The sequence below is a fragment of the Palaemon carinicauda genome, unplaced genomic scaffold (assembly GCF_036898095.1).
Source record: "Palaemon carinicauda isolate YSFRI2023 unplaced genomic scaffold, ASM3689809v2 scaffold405, whole genome shotgun sequence".
In the NCBI taxonomy this organism is placed as follows: Eukaryota; Metazoa; Arthropoda; class Malacostraca; order Decapoda; family Palaemonidae; genus Palaemon; species Palaemon carinicauda.
Window position 1 is genome coordinate 66,915 of NW_027171657.1, and position 26,049 is coordinate 92,963.

A 26,049-nucleotide genomic window follows, 5' to 3' on the forward strand; every position below is an offset into this window, starting at 1 on the left:
ACTCTAGCTGCTAACTCATTTCTTACACCTGTTCTCACCCTTACTACTTCATTCCTAACCCTATCTACTCGAGATACACCAGCCATACTCCTTAGACACTTCATCTCAAACACATTCAATTTTTGTCTCTCTGTCACTTTCATTCGCTGAATCATACTACCATTAAAGAACTCAGCTTTGTATGTTTAGGAAAAATTTAAATGGCTTTAAAAATGTGTGATTTTATTCATTTACTTTCCTAACAGTTCTTTTAGGGCCAGCAATAGAAGAACCTCAATAGATTGAGGTCATGTTAAATTTTTATTTTGAACTAACCAACTAACTAATGCTAGTGTTATTTAGAGATGTTTTATCTATAAGCAAGTATTTTCAGCAGTTTTTAAATATCTGGATAAACTTATTCACTTATAATGAAATATATTTCTCATTTCAGCTTTTACAGTTATATCTGCTAGAGATTACAAACTAGAGGGTTCAATCCAGGGTGTGTCCCTAAGTATAGACAGCGTAGAACCGTATCCTGCTGGTATAGTTTACGACCCCAGGACAAGAGCTATAGTTCTAAATGGGAAATCTGGACATCTTCAATTTTATGATCTCGCACACAATAAGTCACTTTATCAGGTAAGACCAGATGTTTCTTACTTTTTTGCTTTTTATACAAACCCATCAATTTGAATTGGCCTATCTTGTATTTAGCAAATCCTTCAGATATACTGTACAGGTACTTCAAGAAGAAGAATTAAGTCCTTTGTCAGGCTGGGAGGAACGTAGAGAGAAGAGGTCCCCTATTTTTGTTTCATTTGTTTGATGTCGGCTATTCCCCAAAATTGGGGGAAATGCCTTGGTATATGTATGTATTATTATTATTATTATTATTATTATTATTATTATTATTATTATTATTATTATTACTACTACTTGCTAAGCTATAACCCTAGTTGGAAAAGCAGGATTCTACAAGCTCAGGGTCCCCAACAGGGAAAATAGCCCAGTGAGGAAAGGAAACGAGGAAAAATAATTTTTTTAAGAAGAGTAACATTAAAATAAATATTTCCTATATAAACCATAAAAACTTTAACAAAACAAGAGGAAGATAAATTAGATAGAAAAATGTGCCCGCGTGTACCCTCAAGCAAGAGAACTTTAAACCCAAGACAGTTGAAGACCATGGTACAGAGGCTATGGCACTACCCAAGACTAGAGAACTATGGTTTGATTTTGGAGTGTCCTTCTCCTAGAAGAGCTGCTTACCATAGCTAAAGAATCTCTTCTACCGTTACGAGAAGGAAAGTGGCCACTGAACAATTACAGTGCAGTAACCCCTTAGGTGAAGGTGTGAAGGGAGGTCTGTGCACTTAATGAAGGTAGCCTTTCCTTTGCGTGTCTAGTTGTATTTAACGCCATTATGCTTTTGCCTATGTTTTGCTTCAATTTTTTCCCATTCTTATCTCTTATTTGCTTTCAATTTTTCTATTTTGAGTAACAGTTGCTGCGTTAATTTTTTCATGATAATCTATGCTTATAATTTTTTTTTTTAACCCTTTTACCCCCAGGCTATTTGGAAATTTCCAACCCCTAACCCCCAGGGGTTATTTTTTTTCAAGCACATTTTGCAGTATATTTTTTTTTAAATGCTCTAACAGCCTTAATTTTTGTCATAGAGAGGTCAGGTTGGTCTCATTCTCTTGGAAAATGCCTGAATTTTCTCAAAAAATTATCTAAAATATGAAAAAAAAAATAGCAGTTTTTTGCAAGGACGTACCGGTACATCCATGGGGGTAAAGGGATGAGTTTTGTGAAACGTACCAGTACGTCCTTTGGGGGTAAAAGGGTTAATGAGTATTGAGTACTGTGATTTCCTTTATATAGCAGTAGCCTTTGTAAGTACAGGGGAGTGTACACTTGTTTTCCGTTATACTGCTGTCCACGCATTGCTATTGTCTACATTAATAGTTGTAGGTAATTTTTAATGTTTAATAATGTGTTCTTTGGGTTCATTATTTTGATATTTAAATTCTATACTTTGTTATAACAATGTGCCTAGTGCTGTACTGTATTGGGAAAAGTGCCTTGATATATATATATATATATATATATATATATATATATATATATATATATATATATATATATATATATATATATATATATATATATATATATTATATATATATATGTATGTATGTATGTATTCATAGCATTGTGAAAAAGCTATCAAAATTATGTAATTTATTTTATTGTATTAAAATGAATGTTTTCTATTATGAAGTTTGTATTGAATTATTTTTTTTTCTATTTCCAGTTGGACATAGTGATGGAGAACTTTACAAGTGATGAGCGTGATACAAAGATGTTTAATACAGAAGTGAAAAAGGTAGCCATATCGCCTGAAGGAACGTGGTTATCTACCGTTGAATTTAGAGACGACTTTCAATCCTCGATTGAAATCCGGTTGAAGTTCTGGGAATTTGACAGTCAGAAACAAAGGTATTTTCACAGTAATTGTCCTAAATCTTTTATTGATGATCCTTTGTAGGGGAATTCCCCTTTTTGAAAATATCAAAAAGAACTGTTTGGTGCTGCCTGTGACCATGTTGATCATGAGACCCTTGTTTTTAAACTCAAACAGTTTGCAATAGGTTGGCATTTTCTGAGCATCATTATTGAATTTTTAAGTATAGTACTAGATTTCAAAGAGGTGTTGATGGGTACCATATTGAGTACTGTATAAGAATGTGATATCTGGTGTTTCTCAGGGTAGTGTTTGGCTTAGAAAACAATGTTGTTACATATGCAGATGATGCTACTCTCTTTGCATCAATTCTGTCTCTTGAATGTAGATCTGGGATTGCAGAATCCCTTAATGGAGATCTAGCTAAAATTATTGCATGGTGCAAATTATTGGGCATGAAATTTAGCCTTAACAAAACTCAAAGTATGGTTGTAAGTAGATCACGGACAATGGCTCCTCAACATGTAGATCTCTTCCTTGATAATGTTTCTTTAACTTGATTCTTGATTGCAAATTTACAATTGAGAAGCACTTTCTGTTTGTTTCTTCATCAATTGCATAAAAAAATTGGCTTATTGAGAAATACTGTAGCACTTTTGGTTTAGAGTAACTTTGAACACAAACAAAACTGGATATGAAAATACATATTTGAATTGGGTTACAAGTATTGCATCGGCCTGTGAACAAAAATTTTGTGCAGGAAAAATCTATTACTGGGCGAGGAACCTGTGTCACCCAGTGAAATGCTCCTTAAAGCACCATTTCAAAGGTATAAATACTGCTAAATATACCAGAGAAAAAAGTTGCATGGGATGCCAGGAATATACCCAGCTCCCTCACCCTTATAGGGTGTCGGTATAGAAACTGGGGCGTGTGAAATCACAACCAGAGGTCCCTTACCAATTATTCTTCTCCCTCCTCAGCATCCCCTTATGCTGTCACGAGGAATGACGCTGCTACGTAAACGTTAACCTTCACCAACTACTGCTGAGAGGAATGTTGCCATGTATCCCATTATCCCATTAATTTCACTTTTTCATCTAATTTCCATTCAATTTAAAAGAAAAGGCAAGAGCAGTAAAGTACAAGTTAAATTCATAAGTAATTATTTCTACGGTACTGTATTTTCATTGTGAATTCATTTATAATTATTTGTGATGTTATAGGTTATAAATTTTTCAATAATTACCATTACAGAACCATTGAAAATGAGTGAATATATGTCTTTATAGACATGTGGAATGCATCGAGTGAATTTCCTTTATATGTGATGGGAACAATTGTTTTAGGATACAAGCATTTTCTGTTGAGAGCTCTCTCCCGGAACAGATTAAACTCTTTACCTCAGGTGCTACTGTAGTTTTAATTCACAGTATTATTATTATTATTATTATTATTATTATTATTATTATTATTACTTGCTAAGCCATATCCCTAGTGGGAAAAGCAGGATGCTATAAGCCCAGGGGCCCCAACAGGAAATATAGCCCAGTGAGGAAAGGAAACAACAAAAAATAAAATATTTTAAGAACAGTAACAACATTAAAATAAACATTTCCTCTATAAACTATAAAAACTTTAACAAAACAAGAGGAAGAGAAATGAGATAGAATATTGTGCCCGAGCGTACCCTCAAGCAAGAGAACTCTAACCCAAGACAGTATGATGAAATGCTACTGTGAATGAGATGGCTTTTCCTTGTCCTACTTTGATTCTGGGATATTTTAATGCAGAAAATTTTGTCATTGATCATCATTTTGATAGAAAAAGAGAAGATCAGCGTAAAGTGAGTGTGAACAAAAATTTTTGTCAGTGTCTATGGCAATCTGAGGAGGATATAGAGGAGACAGCCTCTCTCTCTAAGCCAAAGAGAAAAAGTGACTAGTTTCACCTATCCGTGAGTATATATACAGGTGGCTGGTACCAGTAGCCACCCCCTACCCAGGCTCTATGTAGGGTTGCAACCTCGCACCAAAATTTCTAATTGGCTACCTTCCAGCTTTGCCGAAAGATATATCCATATATAGATAATGGAAGGTTTGTATTAGTTAGGGAAAAATACAAATCATCTACAAATGTCATATTTTTTCTTTTATCGCTATCATACTTTCTGTCATTATTAAGCATCAGGAATATATGATAACATTTTATACATATTTTTCTTTCAGCTGGGTCTTAAACACGGGGATAGTGATGCCACATGATAAATACGTCAATGGTCTAGCATTTGACCTGTCTTCAAAGTCTCCGAGTACTTCAATCTGCGTGTCTTGTTCTGATGATGGGAAATTCAAAATTTGGGAAGTTTATGACAGCTCAGATATATACAGTAAGTAGGGCTCTGGTTTTTTATTTATGTAAACAATTCTATTTTTCTAACTAACATAGAGGTGGTTGAGGTGGTTTGGCCATGTTGAGAGAATGGAAAATGGCTGTCTGCTAAAGAAGGTGATGAATGCAAGAGTTGATGGGAGAAGTACAAGGGGAAAGCCAAGGTTTGGGTGGATGGATGGAGTGAAGAAAGCTCTGGGTGATAGGAGGATAGATGTGAGAGAGGCAAGAGAGCGTGCTAGAAATAGGAATGAATGGTGAGCGATTGTGACGCAGTTCCAGTAGCCCCTGCTGCTTCCTCCGGTGCCTTAGATGACCGCGGAGGTAGCAGTAGTAGGGGATTCAGCATTATGAAGCTTCATCTGTGGTGGATAACAGGGGAGGGTGGGCTGTGCCACCCTAGCAGTACCAGCTGAACTCAGTTGAGTCCCTTGTCAGGCTGGGAGGAATGTAGAGATTAGAGGTCCCCTTTTTGTTTTGTTTCATTTGTTGATGTCGGCTACCCCCCAAAATTGGGGGAGGTGCCTTGGTATATGTATGTGACTAACATAGATATTACATAGAATTTAAATTTATTCCCAACTATTTCCAATTTTAGTTATGTGTGAAAGAAACAAGTTCATATAATTTGGAAATTGTTAGGTTTAATTTTTTATATATACTTAAACTAACCTATATATTTTTGTTCATCTTTTATAACTCATGAGTTCATTATCTCATATAAATAAAATCCCTTTATGGCTTGTATGTATTGATTTTCTTGCTGGGAAAATACTGACTACCTAAATTACCTAAATTAGAGCACAGGTTAATGACAGCCTGCCAGTACTTATCATGTGCTTGTGAAGTGCCCAGAAAATGTATATCTGTACAGTCAGCTCTATACTCGAGAAGGGTAGGTAACAGGGCATGAAGTCCTAGACTTTTCACAGGTTTAAAGGCCGCTCATGAATGGCAGAGGTAAGGGAAAGTGACATTGCCCTATCAAGCGGGACAATGCCCTAGAGACTGACCATATTACATATGATCAGCGCCCAAGCCCCCTCTCCACCCAAGCTAAAACCAAAGAGGGCCAGGCAATGGCTGCTGATGACCCAGCAGATAGACCTATAGGCTCCCCCCAAACCCCCCCATCCCTAGCTCACAAGGATGGTGAGGTTGCAGCGAAGAACGAACTAACGAGTTTGAGCGGGACTCGGACCCCAGTCTGATAATCACCAGGCAAGAATGCTACTACCAGACCACCATCTCCGAATGAAAGACTTTTCGCATGGCACTGCACAATCTGGATACCTTTGGAAGTCCTCTAAAGCTGTTTTATTCATTAAGTGTATCATGACTTTTTGAAAGAATAGGGAAAACCAAAGACAGACAATTACAACATTAATAAACAAGAGGAGAGACTTATCGCTCTCCAGTTCAAGATCCTCAAGCTTGGGTAATAGATGCCCTGTTATAAGTTTGCTAGAATCTATTACTTAATGCTTTCTATTCCTTCACCATGATTTTTTTGGTTGACAACAGGTTACTCCAATTTCAAAAGGCAAGGAGGATTCTTATAACTAATTTTTGGCCTCAGAGGGAGTGGTTCACAGATCTGTGGCCTCTTCTATTGGAAAAACTAATCATCAAATTGCCAATCAGGACATCTACTCAAACAACCACGGAATCATTTAAAGGTTTAAAGGCTGCTCAAGGAAGGCAGATACATTGTACAGTGATATTGCCAAGGTTAGCAGAGCAATGCCTTTGAGACTTACCATATATACATATGATCAGTGCTCAACCGCCTCTCCATCAATGCTAGGACTGGTGAAGGCCAGGTAATAGCTGCTGATGACTCAGGAGATAGACCTATAGGCTCACCCAAACACCCCATCCTTAACTTACAAGGATGGTGAGGTTTAGTACACAAAAGTCCCCTCATGCTACAGCTAACCACATTGAAACTTTCCAATATATTTTCAGGATTGATTGATTGATTGATTGATTTTTTTTTTTTTTTTTTTTTTTTTTTTTGAAAACCTTCATTGGCAGTTATATCATCAGGAAGTTATTCTATAAATAGATTATATTAACATGACTGATGCAGGGCCATTAAATTATTTCTGTTAAGTTTATTATTGTAAACTTCAGGTCATATTTTTTTTTTCTTTTTTTTTTTGAAAACCTTCATTGGCAGTTATATCATATGGAAGTTATTCTATAAATAGATTATATTAACATGAGTGGTGCAGGGCCATTAATTTATTTATGTTAAGTTTATTATTGTAAACTTCAGGTAATTTTATATAGGAATTTATTTTAGTATTTTAGTAGCACCTATGGTAATGCTTCTTTTTATTTTGCAGAACAAAGCTATACATGGAGCTGTCAGAAGATTGGTGTTTATCGTCATTTGCCAGCCACAGCTGTAACTATTGCTCCAGATGGATCACTTATTGCAGCTGGATTTGCTAACATACTTACCATCTGGACTACCAATCAGTGCCATTTGAAGGGAACACTGTCTCAACCTTATTTGAAAGAAAGTTTAAAGTAAGGAAATTTTTTGGTTTATTTTATGAGGATGTAATTCTATTTTTACCCCCGCCAACAAAGTTGGAAGGAAGTTACGTTTTCGCCCTTGTTTGTGAACAGCTTCCTGGCTAGAGTTTTAACCGTAGAGTAATGAAGCTTGCAGTGATTAACTGTTATGTAAAAAGATGAAAGTGATTAAATTTGGAAGGTCACGGTCTAGCAAAATATCCAATTCACATAATCAGCCATAAGTTTGGACATTGTTGTCACAGAGACTTCAAACTTGGTTCATATTTGAGTGTATGAAAATCCACGCCAATTAATACATGTTAAGGTCAAAGGTCAAGGTCGAGAAATAAGCTGCTGCGGTGGAGGTCTGCGCTTTACTGAGTGCCCCTTTAGTTACTTTTATTTTACAATATCCTTGGCAAATCATAATGAAGATCTGCTGTTAAATTAAGATTTTTATATGAACAAAAAGTGGCTCTTCCCCATAATTAAGGAACAACAGTAATTTGGATTTTGACAGACATCTGAAACTAGGAGATACTTCATGTATATTGGACGTCCAATTGAACATAGGAGTTTGAAATATGGTATTTACAGTAGTTTAGTTGTGAATGATAATAAAGAGGTCATCATGATTCCTTATTAGAATACGCTAATACTTCTCTTTACGTCAGTTCGACATTTCTCGGTTCCAACATTACATCAAGATTGTAGAATATAAAATTCACACTTTTCATGGTTGAATGACAAAAATTGGTCAATATTAAAAAAAAATAGTAGCAGTTTTTCTCTGAAAATTTCATCGTTTGGCATATTTAGTTATTGTCACTGAAACGTAATGCATCTTTCAGCATGAACATAACATAAGTTAAATATATAAACAAACAGACAAAATAATATGATGAAGATAATGTAGAGAGAGGTTCAGCAAACACTAATCTAATCCTCAGGAAATCATAGAAAATGTTGGTGTTACTCTACAGTATATGGGAGACCGAAATGAATTGCTTTCCCTGGAATGCTGTAAGAAAAGGTACATAAATACTGTAGGTAACCCAGTTCAGGAAACGATTACATATGGGACCAGACGCCCTTGCATAAGTATATAATACACTAAGGACTTGTTAGCACTAAAACAAAATATTTTCATTTTAAAACTTTTTGAAACATGAAATACAGATGTTTTTCTATTATTATTGTTGTTATTATTATTATTATTATTACTAGCTTAGCTACAACCTTAATTGGAAAAGCAGGATGCTATAAGCCCAAGGGCTCCAACAGGGAAAAATAGCCCAGTAAGGAAAGGAAATAAGGAAATATATAAACTATATGAGAAGTAATGAACAATTAAAATAAAATATTTCAAGAACAGTAACAACGTTAAACAGATCTTTCATATATAAACTATAAAAAGAGACATGTCAGCCTGTTCAATATAAAAACATTTGCTGAGAGTTTGAACTTTTGAAGTTTTAGCCAGAAATGCAATAAGTGTAAATTGGAATTTTTAAAATTCCAAGCAAGAGGTCGTGAGTAGTACCTTTTGAATACTATGTAAGATTAATGTGAAAATTGTACAGTAATCCCAATAATTAAATTTTGTGTAGAGATGAAAAAATTGAACATAGACTTTTATTGTTAGTACTTTACTTTGAATCTAATGAAAATTATTAGATGTAGATTTATTTATTTATTTATTGGAATGCAGTCAGTTACTTGTATTGAAGAGAAGTTTTTTTTTTTCAGGCAAATAGAATTTGGCAGAACAGCAAATTGTGGATCGATGGTCATGACCCGTAGTGAGAACTGGTTATGTGGTTGGAACTTATTTACATGCACTCTCTCCTGGAGGGTTATGATCAAATCTACTTGTATGGCGGTGGATCCTATAACTTCGTACGTTGTCGTCTTCTCGAGTAAATGTGATGGTAAGTCGTAGTCGATTTCTGATTACAGGAGGTCCTCAAGTTACAAACATTTTACTTATAAACAAATTTAACTGAAAATAGTAAAGGGATTTTGACGAAGGAAAAATTTATTTCTGGGCTCGACCTGTGTCTCCCAGTGAAATGCTCATTAAAGCACCATTTCAAAGGTATAAATACTGCCAAATATACCAGAGAAAAAAGTTGCATGGAATGCCAGGAATAAACCCAGCTCGCTCACTCTAATAGAGTGTCGGTATTAAAACTGGGGCAAGTGATACCACTACCAGAGATCCCTTTCCAATTAGACTTCTCCCTCCTCAAAATCCCTCGTTACTACGAGGTGCCGTTCACTACAGCTACTGGCCCCCCCCCCCCCCCCCCCCCACCACCACCACCACCACCACCACCACCACCACCACCACCACCACCACCACCACCACCACCTAACCTTCTCCCATCATTCATTGTTAGCACCCGTGAACGTTCGGACGTGTTTTTCGTAGCTCTGTGTTATTTTGTGTTTTTGAAGATGTCATATGTTTTGGAGATCCATGCTCCCAAATTGAGGATTATATTTGTCTGTTTGTAATAAAACAATATTATATCATTTTATACAGTTAGCAAAATGACATTTGTAAAAACCTGACATATATTTCATATGAAACCTAACAATTTGTTGACTTTTGTAGCCGGAAATCAATAGGCATAAGATTCAGGTTAGGCCTACCCTAGGCCAAAATGTAAAAAAATTTGCCTTTCAAACAGCTTCTTAGAACCAATCAAGTTTGTAAGCTGAGGAGGAACTTCTGTACTTTATTTCTGTATTGTACAATATCTCATTTTACACTTTTATTGTATTTTAATGCTGTAGTCCAAGTCTACATCCATTCATGATCTTACTGGTCCTCAGATGTTTTTCTTTTGTATGCAGCCCTGTACTTATTTATATACATTCTGCACTTTTCATCTTCTTCCTTTTTTCCTTATTTAAGCTTGTGCTCTTTCTTATAAGCAATTTTTTTAATGATAATAACCTTTGTTTTTATGTGACTTACAAACCAACGTCCTTTAATAGGGAAATTATGTCAATGCGAGCTAGAGACAGTGATAGAATGTTTTAATGAGTAGTTAAACTACTGGTGGAAAGTGTGGGTGGGGAGCCCAGCCCCCCTCACCAGTCTGAAAGCTTCATTTTTTATTTGGCCACTGACAAGTATGGTTGTACTGTCAGCTCTTAATCAAACATTTTATTTTCTTTTTCTTTTACAAAAAGTGAATGCATTGGAGTTCGTTGTAATGAAATTTAAGCAAGAGATTTGTACTTCGCAAGGGGGAAAAGGTGACCATTGCAACAGGTTTATGAGTAAACTGTTTGTAGACCCTCACTCCCTCTGTACTTCTTGTAGGGGGCATGATTGTTCTTTTTCATCCCTGTGAACCGAGCACTGGTCGTAGCCTCCTGTGCAGGGGCAGGCATACGCCGTGAGTGGGAAGATAGCTAAGCCTTCCCTGTGGTCTGTCTCTGCTGCTGTGGTATCCCCAGTAGATACATCTACTGCTTTGGTCTCCCCTGTAGATACATCTACTGCTGTGGTTTCCCCAGTGGATACATTTGCTGTTGTGGTCTCCCCAGTAGATACATCTGCTGTGGTCTCCCCAGTAGATACATCTGCTGTGGTCTCCCCAGTGGATACATCTACTGCTGTGGTCTCCCCAGTAGATACATCTACTGCTGTGGTCTCCCTAGTAGATACATCTACTGCTGTGGTCTCCCCAGTAGATACATCTACTGCTACTACCCCTGTGCACATTTCCTTTTTGTTTATTAATTTTCTTTCATATTATTTAAGTAAATTTATTGCTTTTTTGTGTACACTTGAAATTTAAACAGCTTTGAGAGAGAAATAATATAGACATCAGGTGAGTTACATAAAATTAATTAGCAATCTTCAGAGAATAGTTTTCTTGTTGATACCATCTTTAAACATGCAGATATCTTTCATATCTTCAGCTGTGACTTATTTAAACTTTGTGGAAAGTTTTGTGCTTATGAGGATAGAATAAAATCATCTTCTCAATGTAATCATATTCCATTTAACTGTTTGTAAATGAAAACACAGTAAGTAATATACTACAGAATATTGCTAATCATTTTATTTTATCTGTTTGATATTTTATCTGTTTGATACAAGTGGATGGTATAATTTGCATGACCTTGGTGAAGTATAGCCTAAGAGAGTGAAATATTCAACTGAGATCATAGATAATGTCAGTTATTGCTACGAAAATTCTCAGTTAGCTGCTCCATATTTGCTTGATATGCTCTTTAACTAATTATACAAAATTGATTGGAGTGGCATGAGGGGTATATTTTTTTAATTGCTTACACTATTCATCCATGTTTATACATACATCACATACATATACCAAGGCACTTCCCCCAATTTTGGAGGGGTAACCGACATCAACAAATGAAACAAAAACAAAAAGGGGACCTCTACGTTCCTCCCACCCTGACAAGGGACTCAACCGAGTTCAGCTGGTACTGCTAGGGTGCCACAGCCCACCCTCGCAGTACCAGCTGAACTCGGTTGAGTCCCTTGTCAGGCTGGGAGGAACGTAGAGGTCCCCTTTTTGTTTTTGTTTCATTTGTTGATGTCAGCTACCCCCCAAAATTATATTTATGGTTGGTTAATATTCTCACAATGTAATATTTCTTCCAGCATTAATGTTTGACACACAAAACATGCAGATGCCAACAAGGCTAGAAAATATAATAACCAGTCCTGCTCTTTGTGCTGCATTCATTCCACGTGAGAAGAAGGTCGCGCTAGGCACGCCCTGGAATGAGGAGAGTCAGTTATTCATCATTGACAAAGCGCAGGTATATTGCCTTTCAAGAATAAGTTCATATAAATTTTCTCTTTTTTGTATTACCGTGATGCAATAAATAAAAAAATCTAATGAAATTTACTAGAGTTAAGGAAATATAGTGAATTATATTTCTAGTTTTTCATGTGCATTTTGCAATTAATTATTTTCTAATAAACTAATGGATCCTTTTTCTTTATTGTATACTTTATCTGTATGTATTTTATTGTACTGGATGTAAGTTATGGCACTATAACCCTTTTACCCCAAGCTATGTTGAACTTTCAAGCACATTTTGCTATATCTTTTTTAAATTGCTCTAACAGCCTTAATTTTTGTCATAGAGAGGTGAGGTTGGTCTCATTCTTTTGGAAAATGCCTGAAGTTTCTCATAAAGTTATCAAAAATGTGCAAAAAATGTAAATAACTGTTTTTTGCAAGGACGTACCGGTACGCAGGGTTGCCAGATTATTTCGACTGGATTATCGTACATGAGCCTTAAAATTGTCGTTTTTCAACCAAAATTATCGTACACAGTTTCAATATAATTATTAGGGAGTTACCTGATTGACTTATTTCAAAATATTTTGGTATAATTGTTTAATTAAACACACACATACATCGTATATACGTAAGGTATGTATCGTAAATCGTACCAGACCCAAAATAATCGTACATGTACGATAATTATTGTACGAATGGCAACCCTGCCGGTACGTCCATTGGGGGTGAAAGGGATAACTGTTCTCTAGATATGAATTGTTATGTTGATCTTCTTTTTTCTTCCCAGAGACTTAAACTCATTGAACCTAAAGGAGACAAACATGCAGCTGAGGCGGCAATAGAAGGCTTAGTTCAAAAGCTTGTGCAAGACACTGTTGCACTTCCTTTGCCAACTCCATTCAGCTCTCTTTTGGCTCAAACTCGAGCATCAGATGTTGTCGATAAGAAGACCAGTCAAGTAGGATCTGCGGCGTTTGGTGTTAGAGTACAAAATTCATCGGCATTGTTGTTAAAGGTTTGTGTTTAAGAGGGATTGGTTGTTATTATTTTGATGTAATGCATGGTTTAGTGTCTACATTATTATTATTCCACATTCTGTACATTATTATTATTCCACATATTGTACGTTATTATTATTCCACATACTGTACATTATTATTATTCCACATATTGTACGTTATTATTATTCCACATTCTGTACATTATTATTATTCCACATATTGTACATTATTATTATTCCACATATTGTACGTTATTATTATTCCACATATTGTTTTAATCAAATCACATGCTAAGCTCTATACGAATCAAGTTTGGCTCATTGGACTGGTAAATTTCTTCCCTTTAAAAATAATAAAATTAAATCTTTCAAATTCAACCATATTTATAGAATTCATATTTTTCATATAATGGTATACAGTTTTTGATTGGGCAGTCTAGCTAAACAGTAGCTGGCCTCGAGTTACTCTATCAAACCCATCCGCTGAAAATTTTCAAGAGCCCAGTTTTAGCCAGAAGAGTCGGAAAATTGTAAAGAACTGAACATTTACAAATCAAACAAGATTTCATCATGAATTGCTTAGTCCTCTATATGATGATTTACAGACAGATATTCTTAGGACCGTTTACTGAAACTACATCAGAAATATAATCTTGAAATTAAATGGGAGCATTATACCAAAGGAAATTACATTGATGATATTTTTCGATTATGTACGCCGTTTATTTCCTTGTAATCAATAATTATAGTTTTATGTAATTTAGTTTAGAGGTAAGATCAACTTTACAACTTTTATGAGTATAAGGATAAATTTGGTTGAAATTAGGACAGAAAATTTACGACAGTAATGCACTTCTTTATGTCGGTTCGGCATATGTCAATTCCAACTTTACGTCAGTCTTTCTTGAATATTAAATGCAAATATAAAATCCAGTGTATGGCATTTTACACATCCTTATATTGGTCTCAACGTTGGACCATTACACTAAAAAATGGCAAAAGAATTTTTTTATGAAATATGTAAATACATACAGTACATTCTTTATGAAAATGTTAGTATACAGTAATCCTTTGCCATAATGCAGTTCACCTATTGCTCCCTCAATACATTTTGGATTTATAAATATATGTAAATCAATATCGCAGAATCTTTATATCGGTTTTTTTAGGGTAGATGAATTTTGTTTTTCATATTTTAATTATTTTTTAGTTAAGAATAGTCATTTTGGGGCCTGAGTTTCTTTGACATACAGCTATAAACAAAAGTATAATTTCTGATCTAAAGATAGTCTCGGTACATTAATAGGAGGTCTCAAGACATCTATATTTAGTCGAATAAATATTCTTGTAGTACTATTGAATTTATGTAGGTAAGCATCTTTGCATGAAATGTGAAAATTTGATTTTTCATAGTTAGTGTAAAAAATTCACTCAGGTAGTATGACAAGAAATGAAAGAAAATAAATAGGAGTTTTATTGTATTATGTAACCTTCTGAGCGTGGTAGTATAATATTCATTTCACGTGGCATAGAGAAAAAAAGCGATAAAAACAACTACTGGATATGCATGAAATTTAGCCGAACAAATAACTCAACTTTGCATGTTAGAAGCATTGAATTAAATTTAAATTTTTTTTTTTTTTTTTTTAGAATTATAACTGAATTTCGTATTCTTTCTTCTCAGGTCTTGAACGATGCTCGTGTTTACAGACTGGAGGGCTTTGCCACTCTAGCAAGAGAATATTTCCAGCTGATTATTCCAGAAGCCTTAACTAGGTAAGTTGCTGGGATTAGTTTGTTGAGATGATAACCCAATAAGGGTTAGTATCTATTTATTCTTTATGTATTATTCTTTCTATTATTGTAGTATCCGTTCAGTTCTCAATGCATTTTTTCATTTTACCCATCTCAGCTTCAGTTTTTATTCTTCCACTTTCTCGGCTCTACTTTAATGCTAAACTTCCTCTAATCCTTAAGAAATGAGTCTTCTATTAATGAAATTTTATCTGCTACTGGCTGCCACTAAGAAGCATCTACAGGTCTGTTATTGTAGTATCCGTCCAGTTCTAAATGCATTTTTTCATCTTACATTTCTCAGCTTCAGTTCCTATTCTTCCACTTTCTCAGCCTTTCTTTAATGCTAATCTTCCACTAATCCTGAAGAAATGAGAGTCTTCTATTAATGAAAATCAACCTGCTGCTGGCTGCCACTGAGAAGCATCTGTAGGCGACTCCCAAATTTCTGTTTAAGCTAAAAAATCTGGATATTTTTATATACAGTACATGGCAATAACATATGAATTACTAATTGACATCACAATAATCTGCTTGGTTCTCAGGCACACTATACAGTACTCAATTTTTTTTTAATGAGGGGCATTTGCTCCGACTCGCAGGGGTGCCCTTTTAGCTCAAAAAGTTTCCTACTAGCTGATTGGTGAGATAAAAAAATTCTAACCAATCAGCTAGTAGGGAACTTTTCTGAGCTAAAAGGGCACCCCTGCGCATCAGTGCAAATGCACTACTACAGCTACTACTACTTGTTAAGCTACAACCCTAATTGGAAAAGCAAGATACTATAATCCCAAGAGCTCCAAAAGGGAAAAATAGCCCAGTGAGGAAAGGAAAAAAGGAAAACTACAAGATAAGTTTAAGAACAATAATAACATTAGAATAAATCATTCATATATAAACTATAAAAACTTGAAAATAACAAGAGGATAAAAACTTCAAAATAAAAAGAGGAAGAAAAACAAAATAGAATAGTGTGTCCGAGTGTACCCTCAAGTAAGAGATCTTCAACCCAAGACAGTGGAAGACCATTGTACAAAGGCTATGGTACTACCCAAGACTAGAGAACAATGGTTTGATTTTGGAGTGTCATTCTCCTAGAAGAGCTGCTTACCGTAGCTATTCTCTCTTCTACCCTTATCAAGAGGAAAGTAGCCACTGAACAAATGCATAGAAGTAGTTAAGCTCTTGAGAGAAGAATTGTTTAGTAATTATAATGTCAATTGTAGGAAGAGAGAGAAAAATGTGTTAAGAAGAGGCCAGACTATTCTGTGCATGTGTCAGCAGAGATTAAATGAGCCGTAACTAAAGAGAAGGATCCAATGTAGTACAGTCTGGCCAGTCAAAGGACCTAATAACTCTCTAGCGGTAGTATCTCAACGGATGGCTGGCGCCGTGGCCAACTTACTACCTATTAAAAAAAATTGGGTATCGCCGTCTATGCACATTTAGTTACCTGCGGTATGAACCAAATGTGCTTCGTACTTGTATTATAGACTCATTAAAGTGACAGCTGATTGTTACGCAAAGGTGGGTGGCGGGCATTATATCCAACAATGATCTTGAATGTATTAGCAAAAATTAGCAAAAACTTAGTTATTAGAAGGACAAAGGAAGGTTTTTACCTTTATAAAAGGTAAATTGTCTAAAACTGAGTAAGCATTCGAATTATTATTATTATTACAAGCTAGGCTATAACCCTAGTTTGAAAAGCAAGATGCTATAAGCCTAAGGGCTCCAACAGGGAAAAATTAAATGAAAATCAGCATAATGACTACCATGTAAGATTTATTTAAATAAATGTCACTTAATTTTATTGAGGTGTGTTCGCCCAGCAGCGCTACGTATCTGTTGTACTGGGCATTATAAAAGGGATTTTGACGAAGGAAAAATCTATTTCTGGGTGAGAGACCCGTGTTGCCCAGTGAAATGCTCCTTTAGCACTATTTCTAAGGTATATAACTGCTATATATTACCAGAGAAAAAATTGCATGGGAATGCCAGGTTGAACCCAGCTCGCTCACCTGTATAAGGTGTCGATATAATACTGGGGTGCGATAAATCACAACCAAAGGCCTCGCACCATTTAGATGTCTCCTGTCAAAATCCCCGAACAGCGAGGCGTCGTTCAACCTCGTACTACTACAGTACTAACCAACCCACGCCAGTGACGTCACTCCTTTTTTAGCACGCAGTGTGATAACAATACTTTGTGTTGTGTGTACATTACGCTGCCCAAAAATTTGCTAAAGGTCAGAAAGTCAGTTTCTTTGATGTGTAAAGCATAATGACTACCAGATAAGTGTTTAGATAATAGAATTTATTATCAGAATTAGGATTTTTGTACAACTTCTCAGTCGCAAACATATCTTGCCTTTATCTGTAACCTACGTTGCCTGTAGATATCTCAGACAACACATGGAATTCCAATTTTCTGCTGGTGAAGGTGGAGGGCTTTGGTATTCCAGATCTACTGGAATCTTTATCTTTTGAGCTAACATAAAGAGGAATTTATATACCTTAATGCGTTAATGAAGTGATAGGTCTTCTAAAATTAAATTTTGTTTGTTCCGTAACCGAAATACAAACCACGCTATTTACAAAGGGTTATTACTTTTAGCGTATCTGAAATGGCGAGCCATTAGAATTTAACGAGGGTGTATTACCCCCGCGCTAGTTAGCGGGGGGGTAGGGGAGTGGTAGCTAGCTACCCCTCCTCCCCCTCACACACACGTGAATACTCACTTTAACTTTTGGCTCGGACTGTGACAGACGTCTCTGTCTTGGTCCTCGCTTGGCAGCCATTGTCTGTTTTGTCTTTACTTAATCGCTTACTTTTCTTTTACTCAGTATATATGTAAACATGTTTTCATGTTTGTATATATATTTGAGTATAGAAATAAGTAAGTTTCCTTTTCAGATGTGTGTGTGTAGTGTACGATATCTACGTGGAGGCCTCGGCAGTTAGGCCACCACGGCGTATTTTATGGGTGGCGATCGAGTTTGACTTATGTCTTTCTCTCTCTCTCTCTCTTGAGGTCGTTCACCCTTTTACTACGTGTTACTACGCCCTTGTAGCCTAGCTTCCTTTCCGTGTGGGGGGTTGCTACGTCGTACGTTTGTATCAATTAGTTATGAATCTAATTGTAGTTGTTTTTTTTGTTTTTTCAGCTTGTAGAACGATTCCTTTCGGGGTTTTCGTTCTTTCTTTAGTGTTCATTCATTTTTAAATTACATAATTACATAGTTACATAATTATAATTGTTATAATTCTGTTTTGGTTACAGCTCTCCTTCCGCGAGTGTAAGTGGTTGTGAGGGCACGTGCCTGTTGTGTAATTCTCTTTCCTTTCCCTCGGGATTCCTCTTCGGAGCCTTCCCGGGGGAATGAATGTGTACTAATATTATTTGTTTTATTTTTTTACAGTTACCGATCTAGCTCGTTTCTGTAATATAGCAACGGTGTGAGCTGTCTGGTTGAGACCTGGGGATTCGGCTGTTGCTGCCTCCCCCCTTGTATTTTCATCAATGGCGTGTCTCCTTCTACTGGTAGTACTCCCGTGTCGACGGACAGCTCTCCAGTTCATTTTAGAACAGTCAGGAGGCTTGCCTCCTTGGGCGGATAACTTTCCTTCCGAGGGAAGTTTTTCCTGTCCAGGCTTGAGTTTTTCCCCTTTTGGGGGGTTCTTCTCTTGCCTTTTTTTCGTGCGACTATGCTCTTGGTGCTGAGCGGTCGCACCTGCAGTTTCGCTCAAGGGGCTGGGCAACTGCAGGAGCTCCTCTTCGGAGGATTGCTCCTTTTAGGTCACTGGCTGACCAGTCTCTTCCTCGAAGTGTTTCTCTTTCGTTCGCGAGAGAGTACACTCATAGAGACTCCTCTTCGGAGGTTTCTTCTGTTGCTGTTGCTGTTGGCCTCCCTCGCCGTAAGGCCCTCCGTCCGCCTCGTCGTAAGGGCCTCTCATCTCCCTATAAGGGTGCTTGAGGCGCCCTTTTGGATCTCCGTTTGCAGCCTACAACTTCTTTTTTTTCTCGATCTTCCGCCTTGGTGCAGATGGACAGCAGTCTGATCTCGTCTTCCGACGGGCAACGGTCTGCCCGACGGACAGCGGTCTTCCGACGGACATCAGTCTCCCGGCGGACAACGATCTCTTCGGGGCAAAGGGTTGCCCCCACGGGGGTTCTTCCCTTGCGTGTCAGGGTTTCCCTGCGCGCCCTTCTGCTCATCAGCGCTCTCCTGTTCGTCAGCGCTTTCAAGATGATCTTCCCTGCGGTTCCTGTTACGTGCCCTGTGCGCCCACGTTCGCCCTCGCGATCTAGAACTTCGGTTCAGGTCGGGGTCAAGGACTCTTCTTCTTTGCGCAGGCTTCCACGCGTAGCCTTCTGCTCGTCAGCGATCATCAGCTCGTCAGCGATCATCAGCTCGTCAGCGATCATCAGCTCGCCAGCGATCTCCGGATCGCCCACGTGTGTTACAGCTGGCACGCCAACGTTCTCCAACACTTCTGAAGGAACATGGTTCGCCAGCTACTAGCTCACCTGCGCATGCTGATCGCCATCGCGCGACCCTCAACTGCGGATGCTGATCGCCATCGCGCAACCCTCAACTGCGGATGTGGATCGCCATCGCGCGACCCTCAACTGCGGATGCTGATCGCCATCGCCCAACCCTCAACTGCGGATGCTGATCGCCCGCTTACGCATGCTGCTCCTCATCGCACAACCCTGAACGATCGCCCTCCTGCGGATGCTGATCACCATCGCACCCTTTCACGCGATCATTCACCTGCGCATGCTGCTCGCCATCGCACAACCCTGCACGATCGCCCGCTTACGCATGCTGCTCCTCATCGCACAACCCTGAACGATCGCCCTCCTGCGGATGCTGATCACCATCGCACCCTTTCACGCGATCTTTCACCTGCGCATGCTGCTCGCCATCGCACAACCCTGCACGATCGCCCGCTTACGCATGCTGCTCCTCATCGCACAACCCTGAACGATCGCCCTCCTGCGGATGCTGATCACCATCGCACCCTTTCACGCGATCATTCACCTGCGCATGCTGCTCGCCATCGCACAACCCTGCACGATTGCCCGCTTACGCATGCTGCTCCTCATCGCACAACCCTGAACGCTCGCCCTCTTGCGGATGCTGATCACCATCGCACCCTATCACGCGATCATTCACCTACACATGCTGCTCGCCATCGCTTACCATCACGCGGTCATTATCGCCAGCGATCTTCTTCACCTACGCGGCAGCACGATCCCTCGCCGTCACGCCATCGCTTGCGTTCGTCGCCTCGGACACGTGTTCATTTACCTGCCCACCCTCACGCCCACTCGCCTGCGCGCCCGCGCGATCGCTCGCCTGCGCGCCCGCGCGACCGCTCGCCTGCTCGCCCGCGCGACCATTCGCCTTTGCGCGACCATAGTTCGCGGCGAATTCCACAGCCGGTGGTAGCAGCAGGGACGCGTGCTCCTAGACGGCACTCGGGATCACCTCCATCCAAGCACAGGTTGGTAGTGCAGGACGAAGACAGGTCAGTACAGCATTCTTCCCCACCTTCTTTTCAGGCAGGTACCGTCGGGTCCACTCCAAAGAATCGCCCGATCCCTTTCACCTTAGCGAGGATTTCGGACTCTGTGTCCTTGGAGCAGCAGACATGGTTTGGTCCGCTGGCACGGGCGTTAATGAGGGTTATGAAACCAGCACTCGCCGGCCAGGGTAACAAACCAGCGGCTGTCTCTCCTACGCTGAAGAGAAAGAGAGGAGTGGACTTCGTGGTGACTTCCCCCAGGGCGAAGTTGGTTCCCAAGAGGTCGGTCTCGAGGGTCCCCTCTCCTGCACGAGTACTCTCTCCTCCCGCCCTGGAAGGATTTTTGGCGGGGGTGCTTTCCGTTCAAGATTTCTCCATCGGACAAGGGGTGACTGCTTACCTCTTCCTCTGGGAGCTTACCAGTTTCTTTCCCTCCTCGGTTACGGCCCGAGGTTTGGTTCAAGGAAGCTACAGGAAGATCAAGGGTACTTTCCTCCTCTCGAGCTCAGACACCTTGGCCTTTCGTCGTTAAGTATCTACTTGCGGACAAGCTCGATGTTGTACCATCTGGACGCGCTGACTGAAGGCTTCCTTCGGGTGTCTCATCTGTGGAGGTCGACGACCTCAGACACCCTTCCATCCTTGAGAAGAGTTTTGTCTGTGCCCAAGGACAGAGACTTAGACAGCTGCTGTGCGGAGTAAATCGACTTCCGGTTTCACTCCTCCAAGGCGCTTTCTTCCAGACTCTGCAGGGCTCCAGCGCCCTTTTCTTTCAACCACGTCGGCCTAAGTTATCGGCTACGACAACTGGGACAAGGTGTCCAATTGCAGTTTCCTCCTGTCAGGAACAGATGGCACGGGAGACTCCCCCGGGGGGGCATAGTCCTAAAAGGAGTTCACGAACTCTAGGATTGCAGGTTTTTTCGCTGGGAGGATGCTTAAGGTTACTCATCCGAATGACAGCTTCCCGATGCCCATTCCCGCACAATCTCTGTGAGTAGCCAAGGATATCGCGCCTGCCGTCTCTGTCAGCGAATTCAGTGTCTCTGAACCTCTATGCCATAGCGTCAGCAGAGTTGCCCGGTTGGGCAGAATGATCCATACCTTAGGCGAAGGTCTTCCTTAGGATCATCGACGGCTTCACCCCCGGCCCCCTCAGTCGATCCTTTCTTGTAAGGAAGGATCTGAGAGGGGATGTCCATAGTCGACCTCTCAGCCCTGATCAAGTTTGTCGAACAAACTTCGGCCAGCGTAATCGATCAGACTGGTAATGAGGCGACAGGACTCCTTTAACCCTGGATCGGAAGGACGGGTACTTTCAGTTTCCATTCCATCCATCTTCCAGGGTGCTCGTCGAATTCAGCCTAGACTGCAAGTATTCCTGCTTATGATGCAGTGTGGCTATCCCGCCGTGGCATAGCAGGTTTGTTTCCCCAGAGAACTCTCCCTGCCTTCCTCTTGGCCGCTCAGGTGCAGGCTTCCGCCTCCTCTGCTGTTTGGAGGGCTGGTCAACTCCGGTAGGCTCGGGTTTCGACCTTCTTCAGCGCCGGGACAAGCTTCCGGATGCTGACCATGAGTGTGGGCTCATGGTATTTTGCTTGGAGCCTTCTCTTCCTCTGCCTCAACATCTGGAGTATCTGGCCATGATATTGAGTCAACCGCCTTACCACATTGGAAACCCCGCTTCTCGTCCGTCCAGCGAGGTTAAGCAACGTCGGTACTTGGATGGGTGACCACCTGGGGACGCCAGATTCTGTTACCGCATCCTCCGAGCCTTCCTTTCGGTTGACTGTGGCAAGACTGAGGAGAGTCGCAGTACCTGTTCTCAGTCAAGCAGAGCTTTCAGCCCTACCTTGGAACGTTTCCTAGTTCTTCTTTCCTCATTGACCCGTCTATAGTCCGAACGGTCGCCTCAGGATAAGTTCCATGTGGGGCGATCCAAGTTCCGGTGGCTTCAGGCAATGTTTAACCGGACTCCCTGGCCCTATGGGACCAGCGGAACTATTAAACCTGCAATGGGTGTTGACCTATGGAACCTCTTGATGGTAGTGGATATTCTCGTCCTTTCCCCACATTCTTGATGCGGTTCTCGGACTCGTCAAAGGAAAGGGGGGGGGGGGGGCATGTTCCGGTCCAGGCTATGGTCAAGACCTGAAGGATACCTCTCCATCATTTCAGGCAGGCTTAAGGGCCTTAGTCTGGCCCCTCTTCAGATCCTACAGCTCCTGCCAAGTCGCCCCGTTGCGCGTCGACTTCATTCTAACCAGCAGGGGACGCATTTTCACACCTTCACATCTTGCAGTAGAGATACCGGGATGATTGAGATTCTCTCAATTCCACCATCGGCTCTCTCATTCCAGGCAGGGGAATGTTTCTCTCAGACTATCCGAGCAGAGCCTCATAGAGAGAGTGTACCTAGGGGTCTTTGACCTTGGGTAACCAGCAAGTGCTGGTCTGGGGGACCTGATCGCGACACCTTGGAACCTCAAGCTTCCACTAGTCTTCCCCCCAGTCTCAGACCCCGAGACTCTGGCAAGATGCATTCCGGTGATGGTGGGACAAATTCGACGCCTGCGTCTTCCCTCCTTTTTGTCTGCGGACAATGGGTCTCAACAAAACCAGGTTGTCTGTCAACCTTTCAATGGGAGAGCTCCACTGGGACTATGCGCAGAACGGTTTCTGGACCCTCTGCTTCCCCTGACGGAACTCCCGGGTGAGCTTCTCCCACGGCGCAGACTACTCAAGTAACCACACTGCGACATCTCTCCCGAACCGGGGCGTCGCTTCGGCTTCATGCCTGGAGACACTACGCTTCCTCCTCTAGAAGAGACAACCCGCTACAGTCGCGGTACGGAGGTCGCGTCATCTGCGATAGTCATCCACAGGGGTCTCCCAGGCAAAGTGAAGAGTCTCAGGTGGTGGGTGCCGTGGGAGATATACCTCTTCCCGTGAGGCCTCTTCTCCAGCAATAACGGTCTTATTGCCTTTCGGCGGGAGGAAACTCCTTTCCGCTCTCGGCAATGAAGCCTGTCGCTCAGCCTTTCCCTGACCTTCAGGCTTAAAGGAATAACTTTTTCCTGCCCGCTGGATCTATCCTCGCTCATGCGAAGCTACGATCGTCCCTGCCCTAGTCGGAGGAAGACCTCCAACTTGGAGCATGGCTCGGACTTTTAGTCCTTTAAGAGATCTTCTCAAGACCCTTTTACGACAGGCCTCGGATTGTATTCCGCCTTGGGTCTTCTGCTCACTCTGGCCACGGCCAGTGTGTAAGCAATCTTCTTGGTCTCTTACTACTCCCCCCTTTCTAAGGAAGAGGGGAAGACAACATTCAGGCTCGCTCCTGAGTTGTTGGCTAGACTCAGAATCTGAGGGTCCCGACCCTTCGGTCCGATTCATTCAAGATTTCGAGTCTCCATTCTGTGTGTGATGTCCCAAGACCTTCTCTTTCTTGCCAGTAAGGAATCGAGAGGTTAGCGCTGGGAACAGCTGCAGTTTGGCCTCAGTTGCAGCCGATTTGGGAACACAAGGAGGACATGGGGGGAGAGTCACCAGTATACCTCTTCAGCCCGGACTCGAGTACATTCATCTCGACCTGTCTTCAGACCCTCCCCCGTCACGTCGCCCTACAGCACGATGTTGGATACATCGCAACGTCCTCGCCGTCGAGTAATACTACTCTGTGACGCAGGCGCTACAAGCTGGAGTCTGGAAGCGTCTGATGACCTTCGCAGCCCGCTTCCTGCAGGGCGTGACCCACAGGAGTCTCGATACGTTTTCTATCGCTCTGTGGTGGCTACACAACAGCTGGTCTAACCTCAGGCTCCTTTTTGGACAGGTAGCAGAAGGTTGAGGGCATTGTTATCAGGTTTTAGTCTGCATGAACGAAAGAAGTATGTCTGGCCCTTACTTCTTTCTTCATCATCCCCTCTACGGGGAAGCAGCATCCTGGTCTCTGCATAGCTGACCTCGAACCTCTGCAGGTAAACCATGCTTCCTTGTGTTCCGAGTATTGAGTCAATACTGTCGCGTCCCCCATACCCTGACGAGGTGGTATTGGGAACGTCCTAACCCAGAGTTCCTTCTGGAACTCCAGGTCAACTGCCTAAGACGGGTCACACTTCTTCCTTCACACACAAGCTTACGTAGGCCACATGGTTCCTTGCGGAGCAAGGAACTTGTGAGGTGCAGGGACTCCTTTTCTCGAGTGCGACTCACTCGGATTCTGAGTCCCCGGGTAAAGCCAAAGCCAGTATGGCTGGGGACTTTCCACCCTTCCTAAGGGATAAGTCACCCTTTGTAAATAGCGTGGTTTGTATTTCGGTTACGGAACAAATGACAAATTCGAAGATAATTTGTATTTTTCCTAACCATACAAACCTTAGCTATTTACACATATTTGCCCGCCAGCCCTGTCCCCCAAGACAAGTCCTACCTCTAAGTGAAAGTGAGTATTCACGTGTGTGTGCGGGGGTAATACACCCTCGTTAAATTCTAATGGCTCGCCATTTCAGCTACGCTAAAAGTAATAACCCTTTGTAAATAGCTAAGGTTTGTATGGTTAGGAAAAATACAAATTATCTTCGAATTTGTCATTTTATCCTATTTTTGAATGGTACAGTACAGTATAGCCATTATGTTTTATGGTCATTTGCATGGTAAGTTCGTGGTTTCTGGTCACACCGAGTTCCTTGAAAGTGTGTTCTGTGCTCAGTATGAATGATGAAAAGGAACTTTATTTTGATATTTAGCTAAGGGTACTAGGTTCTAAGCTGTAATATTTCCCTTACCTAAAAATAAGGTTAATGTATTCACATTTTTTCCAGGTATGCAAGTTCATAGTGAACCTCTTTAATATTTTTATTTATTACTAAGATTCATATCCATTTACACATGTTTGATTTCATAAATTTCTTTTCATTCCAGTGAGGAAATGGAAGAGAAAGAGGATTTAGATTTGCGTTTAAAGAAGTTGGGAGAAAACTCGGAAAAGAGCGGGAGAAAACTTGAAGAGACCGACAGCCAGACAACAGAAACCAATGCAAAGAAAATGGAAAAGAAAAACAAGAAGAAGAAGATTGAAATGGGTCTTAATAGTGACTTTAAAGATCTTCTCAAGATTATAGATGATTAACACCAAGAACAGGAACTGCATTTTGTACCTGGAGAGATTTAAATTTCATTAAATAAAATCATATAAAAATTATCTATTGCAATGCCTGACTGCATCCATACATTTCTTTACTCTTTAGATTACTGTATATTATAGTAATTGGAATAATTATTTGTGGTACTGAAATGTCTTATATTGTATTTTGTTGAAATGGGAATTTTTTATCCTAGTGGCTTCAGGAGTCACCTAATGTTTATAGGAAACCAAGAAATATAAGAAAACTTGGAAAATTTTTCTAGCTGTAATTGAAGAAAATATGACATGTCGGAAAGTTTTTCTAGCTGTAATTGAAGAAAATAGGACATGTCGGAAAGTTTTTCTAGCTGTAATTGAAGAAAATAGGACATGTCGGAAAGTTTTTCTAGCTGT

The 26,049-nt window shown here is 40.5% G+C and overlaps 1 protein-coding gene across 1 annotated transcript in view; it reads left to right on the forward strand.

The window, feature by feature from the left end:
• Nucleotides 1-25,713, forward strand: part of LOC137636844 (WD repeat-containing protein 75-like) — a 50,583-nt gene extending 24,870 nt beyond the window's left edge. The window contains exons 8-16 of the mRNA XM_068369205.1: nt 434-624; nt 2,306-2,490; nt 4,684-4,844; nt 7,198-7,384; nt 9,125-9,306; nt 12,030-12,190; nt 12,968-13,195; nt 14,865-14,956; nt 25,434-25,713. Of these exons, the coding sequence (XP_068225306.1) occupies nt 434-624; nt 2,306-2,490; nt 4,684-4,844; nt 7,198-7,384; nt 9,125-9,306; nt 12,030-12,190; nt 12,968-13,195; nt 14,865-14,956; nt 25,434-25,641 (1,595 nt within the window). The 3' untranslated portion in view covers nt 25,642-25,713. The remainder of the gene's footprint in view (nt 1-433; nt 625-2,305; nt 2,491-4,683; nt 4,845-7,197; nt 7,385-9,124; nt 9,307-12,029; nt 12,191-12,967; nt 13,196-14,864; nt 14,957-25,433) is intronic.
• The last annotated feature ends 336 nt before the right edge of the window (nt 25,714-26,049 follow it).